General features: G+C 36.7%; 1 protein-coding gene across 1 annotated transcript; it reads right to left on the bottom strand.

The window, feature by feature from the left end:
• Nucleotides 1–455: 455 nt before the first annotated feature.
• Prp2l2 (proline rich protein 2 like 2) lies at nt 456–3246 on the bottom strand. Its single transcript, XM_087659882.1, has 3 exons — nt 3154–3246; nt 974–1535; nt 456–558 (listed from the first exon to the last, which is right to left on the bottom strand). The coding sequence occupies exons 1-2, from the start codon at nt 3215–3217 to the stop codon at nt 991–993; spliced, it is 609 nt and encodes a 202-aa protein (XP_087516008.1). The 5' UTR covers nt 3218–3246; the 3' UTR covers nt 456–558; nt 974–990.
• Nucleotides 3247–5881: the final 2635 nt, after the last annotated feature.

Here is a 5881-nt window from a genome sequence, read left to right as displayed (position 1 = left end):
TAAACTCTGCTATCTATTTTGGATGACCTATAGCCACTGCAGACCAGTATACCAGTGACTGTAGTCTGCCAGTCCACTGCATCTGCCAAAGTTACTTGGTCATTTTTCCCTTCCACTGAGAGGCACTGGTGTCCCAGGACATATCCATACACATCTTGCCTTGGCATGTTGTTCATAACTGCCTGACCTTGCACCCCAGACTAGGCAAAATAACACCCAAACACCTGTTTTTAGAGTTAGATACTATACTAAGCTGCAAAGAGAGTGTCTCCTTCATCAATCAGTCAAAAAGAAACACAGCAGTAAAAGACCTGGTAACCGATACCTGGCTTATGGACAGTTGCTGGGAGATATTACAGGCAGTAACCATGAGAGAATATTGATGTTTTTATGTAAATGTCAGTCCAGAAATTGGAGGTTGAAGAACAACCAAAAAGAAAGACACCAATCAGAAGTTGCATGCTGATCATTTTATTAATGCAGTGAATGAAACTCCAATTCTCGTCCTGTGGTGGCAGTAGAAGAAGATTGCAAGGGAACCAATTTCTTACTCAATTTCTGAAATTAAAGAAAAAAAAAGATCATGAAAGCAGGGTAGAGAGAACATGACATGTCAATCATAAACAATTAATTCATGATGAACGGAAACAAAAATACGAACAAAGAACATGATAAGATCTATGTATCCATTTGAATACATGAATCCAGCAAGGAGGGAATGGACCTTAGGAAGGAAATATGTCTTTAATTTATTAATGTAATTAATGCAATAATTGTGGAAAACCAAATGAGGAGGAGAGTTTACTCCAAAAACGTATATTCTCTCATGAAAAGATCACTTAATATTTAATAAAAATATTTGATATTGGGTCCAGGACCATGTTATTATATTTAGGTTGCATACTTTAAACAATGTGGAATATAGGAGAATTCTGTTCCCTTCCATCCACCAGGGCATTATTATGACACATACCTTTCATGATATCTGGTTTACTGAGGTCCCTGAGGTCTGCCCAATTGGGGACCTTGTGGAGGGCCTTGTTGGTTTCCAGGCTGAGGAGGTCTCTGCTGAGGGCCACCTGGTGGGGGTGGGCCTTGAGGTCTCTGCTGTGGTCCTCCTGGTGGGGGTGGGCCCTGAGGTCTCTGCTGTGGTCCTCCTGGTGGGGGTGGGCCTTGAGGTCTCTGCTGTGGTCCTCCTTGTGGGGGTGGGCCTTGAGGTCTCTGCTGTGGTCCTCCTGGTGGGGGTGGGCCCTGAGGTCTCTGCTGTGGTCCTCCTGGTGGGGGTGGGCCTTGAGGTCCCTGCTGTGGTCCTCCTGGTGGGGGTGGGCCCTGAGGTCTCTGCTGTGGGCCTCCTTGTGGGGGTGGGCCTTGAGGAGGTCTCTGCTGTGGTCCTTCAGGTGGGGGTGGGCCTTGAGGTTTCTGCTGTCGTCCTCCTTGTGGGGGTGGGCCTTGCTGGTTCCCATTAGCAGAGGGTCTTGGTAGGAATCCTGAAGGTGGTGGCCTCTGTTTTGGAATCTGGTTTAGGTTCTGAAGTTCTGAGTGGTAAAAGCAAATAACAAATGAGCTTAGATATACTCGACTCTGTTCTCCTTTTTCTCAATGATCTTTTCAAACAGCATTTTTTCTGGATAGTCACTTGTTTATGGTTTCATGAAAAGTTCATTTTAAACATGGTCTTTGGGTCACATGCAAGTGCACATAATTCAGTTTCCAGAGTATTCATGACCAGTTTACTCAGAGAAATTAAAACAAGTAGTTCACATGTGGAGGTTCTGTTAACTATTTTAATTTGGGCAAAATTGACATTTTGTGAACCCAGATAAAATTACTGAGTTATGGAAAATTCAATCAAGCAGTTGCCCAGAAAATTGGCCCTCATGTTGAGGAATATTACGAGGTAAAAGGAGTCTAAAAGTTACCAACCTTACAGTATTCGCTGAGCAAATTCATCAGAGGTTATAATCAATGAACTCAATACATTTCTTTGAGTATAGAGTCACAAAGAAAAGAGACCCTAACATTTGAGTACTTTTTCTCTTGAAATCAACTGAAATAGAGGCAACAAGTGTTTGGAAGAAGACATTGAGGAGCTCCTGTTTCCACAGAATAGTCAAAAATCAGGACACTGAAACTAACTTTTACTTGAAAGCAACTACTCCTCTGTTGTAGTTAATTGCTTTTTTCTCAGGTAATTCAGACCTCTGGTTTATTTTAATTTATTGCATTCCCCTGGAGTGTTCATCATTGTCGAATTTGGAGAATGTTTGTCTGAAACTTTGTGAAACTTACATTTATTAATTCATACAACCCAAAATAACAATGAAGTGTAGAATTATAAAACATCCTGCTTACTAAAGATACATAAGAATTTTAAAGATTATTTGTATTTGCTTGATGTTATTGGGAAACAGTGTTGGCCACTGTGAAGCAAAACAAAGGACAGATTTAAAAGTGAGTTCACAAAACAACTAGTGGCAACTGATTTTAGCTACAATCTCTCCTTTACTGTTAATTTTTAAACGCTGTTAAGAAAATGAGCAGGTAGCAGTAATTTGAAACTTCTGTGGTAAATATATTTTGAGTGTGTACCAGTAAGTAACAATATAAAAGTTTCTTTTGATTGTCACTATTTTGCATAGAATCTTACTGCATACACTGATAAGTCATGTATGTATAAGAATATTTGTATATTATACCTCTATATAATCTCTTCTTTAATTCATATCTTCTAACTTTCTGGCTTCTCAAAGTAAGGGAATAAAAATAAACATTTGAGTAAATAATTAAATACACACTGAAAATATATTGGAATTTTGAATGAGTATGGAAAAATGAAAATTCAGATGTTATTACTTTTCTGTGTAATAGATGTAATAGGTTTGTTACTACAGCTGCTATCCTTTAAATAGTTCTTTCATGGATTCTTCTGCCACCTTCCCTTAATAACTAGTATAGCAATATTGTGTGCATATGTAGTCTATTTTAACTACAGCAGTGTTCTCAAATCTACAACTATCCATTTTTAAAAACTGAAGCACTGTGTGGTATTATTTATCTTTCATCTCCTGTCCTCTGTTCCATCTCTCTCCTACCCTGCAGTTTGTCTCATATTATTTAAGAATAGTTACAGCACCAACACCCATATTCTCATACCTTCACCTGGCTGCTGAGCAAAGCTCAGGCCCAGCAGGACCATTGTGAGGAGGGCCACCAGCATCTTGGAAGAGGCTCTGTAGTTTCTCCCAAATCTGTGCTGGAAGAAGCAAGGCACTGCCTTTATAACTAGAAGCAGAAGAATGGCACCTTTGAATTCCATACTGTTGTTTTATGCTTAAGCAGGAAATCTTGCATCCTTTACTCCACACTGGGATTTTTGCCCAGCAGGGTGAGGTAAGGACGAGTTGCCAGTATGCCTTTTCTAAATGGTTCAACAATGATTAGAGTAAATTTGAATAAAATCATGTGTAAGAAAATAGCCCATATATTGAAGGTAAATACAATCGTTATATAAATATTGCATTCTACTTTCTAATATTTTCTGTGTATCACTGTGCATTTGGATAGGATTAGTGTGTGTTCACACGTGTTTGTATTATCAGCAATTATTTCCATCCAAACTGAAGGTAATCAATTTCTTTGATGTGTAGCTTAAACACTATAAATTTTATGTGACTTTATATGTTTTATTGTTAAGAATGGTGATGTTGAGGCTATTCTTATACAAATTTCAATTATGACAAAAGCATTTCAAATCCCCAGCGTGCATAGCCTCAGTAAATGTTCCAACTATTTTCTTTAAGTAAACCAATAACAGCAACATTGGCTAGAAAAACATGTGACTGATTACATCACTAAAACCTCAGCAAATGGCTTCACAACATATATGGGCTTTATGCGAGTGAGTATCATGAATCTGTAATTCCTTGAAGAGTTGTTTGAATATTTTACATTTCGAAGGTCCATGGACAGCTCCACATTTTAAATTGTTCTATTTAAGTTGCTTAATGCTAGAATTATAGAGCTCAGCATGAGAGCAGATTTCTGATTCCCATTAATGGGACAGATGTATACAGTTATTATTATTTTAAATGTCAGTAATAGGCTCAGGCCTCAGGATGTTATTCACCACAGGATATCTGTAATTTGTGATAACACATCCTCTCAAGATTCTCTTTCTGAATATATTTTCCTTTTCTTTTGGTGAGGAATCAGTCCTCTATTTTTATATTTCATTTTATTTTTAGACAATTATCAGAGACCCAAAGAGAACTCTAAAATTTTATTCACATTAAACAAATTGAAAATATGGGCTGGTCAAGCATATGTTTTACATTTCACTATGTTTGTCTGTTTTTATTTCAAAAATTGTTCACCAGATGCATTCTTCCCAAAAGATTTTCTTGTGTGCCTCCTATTTCTTACTTTAAATAAATACTGCCTTAATTGTTATGTCAGAACATTTATTTTTCATTCTTGCAAAACATTTTTAAGCACTCTCTAACCAGGATATCTGTAGAAATTTTTGAGTGTCCATTAGGTTTAGTAAAGAATATGTGGCACCTTTGGCATGCTTCATTATAGGGAACATAGAAAGAACCCCATAACAGATGAACCTAGATCAGTGAAGCTTGTGCAAGGTATCACTATATTCTGTGCAAGGCCTATGAATGTTAGTCATGTTTTTCCACCTGATTGATGAGAATCATATAGAACGGCTCCCTCATCGAAGAACTATGTATACTACATGCTATGTGAGCCTTACGAAATGGTCAGTGTCATGGTAATATTTGCAGGGTTATTAGACATGTACTCTAAGGGAATGTTATTTTCAATTTACTAAAGCTTTTGGTTATGCTATAAACAAATTTTATCCCTGTTTCTTGTGGAATTTATGAAAAACAGAGGTTGCTTAAATCAGACAAGACTGTTTATTCATCAATACAATATGGGCTGTAACTTCCATTAAAAGCTACATAGCAAGGGAGCCTGATGATATGCTGTTCAGTCCAGGTTGTCACAGAGAAGGAACATAGTCAAGAATCATGCAATATGCTAACTAGTACTGAGTTTGACAGGCTTGGAATCAGCCTTTTCCTTGACTTTTTGAAAACAGGAAGATATCTATTGATTCTTCCAAATACCACTCAGTTCAGGACATTTCACTGACCTTCTAGAGTTTTAACAATGTGTGAAAGAGATTAGTGTATCACTAAAGGAAAATATCATCTGTAACCACAACAGGCACAACTGAGACAGAAAATATATGAGATGAGACTGTTTTTAATGCCTATTACAGAATGATAACTTCCTTTATCTCATATAAAAATATTGAACCATGTCACATTAATGAACAACTGCCTGCCTCTTAATACATAAGCATATATATGCATATAATCATACATATATTCTTATATATTAGGTTATTTATATCATATATTCTAAAGTCATATCAAATTCTAAAGTTATACCAAATATATATGATTCCTTTATCCTAAATCTTCTCTTTTCACTATTAGTTCAATATGCATGCAAAGAAAAAGCTGCACATTGTATGACAAAAATAATACACACTTGCACATTAGCTATTTGCCTACAAGTCCAAGAATCATGTATTCTTGAGCCAAGTTCCTCAGAGATATTTATCTTCATGCCTTCTTCTTTGATCATATGGGATTTGCTTGGTGCATGAATGGAGCTGTGTCATCTAATAATTATTCCTGGTAAAAACACAGACAATTAAGAATGTTTGGTTATTAATTGCTTCTTTTCTTTTTATGTTAATTAATTGCATGTGCGCCTTGAATTTTTGATTTATGTTTAAAAGGCCTCTAATCATTCTCAGTTATTACTCTCTCCTCTTTTTCTCCCACCACTGTGAAGT

This window comes from Rattus norvegicus, chromosome 4 (genome assembly GCF_021556685.1).
Source record: "Rattus norvegicus strain SHRSP/BbbUtx chromosome 4, alternate assembly SHRSP_T2T, whole genome shotgun sequence".
NCBI classification, from domain to species: domain Eukaryota; kingdom Metazoa; phylum Chordata; class Mammalia; order Rodentia; family Muridae; genus Rattus; species Rattus norvegicus.
Note: the sequence above shows the minus strand (reverse complement) of the source record. Positions and strands in the feature narration are given on the sequence as shown.

Coding starts and splice junctions, on each gene's coding strand:
- Prp2l2 (XM_087659882.1), bottom strand. CDS start 3,217: ATGCTGGTGGCCCTCCTCACAATGGTCCTGCTGGGCCTGAGCTTTGCT. Junction 1,536..3,153: donor TGCTCAGCAGCCAGGTGAAG/GTATGAGAATAT, acceptor TTTACCACTCAG/AACTTCAGAACCTAAACCAG.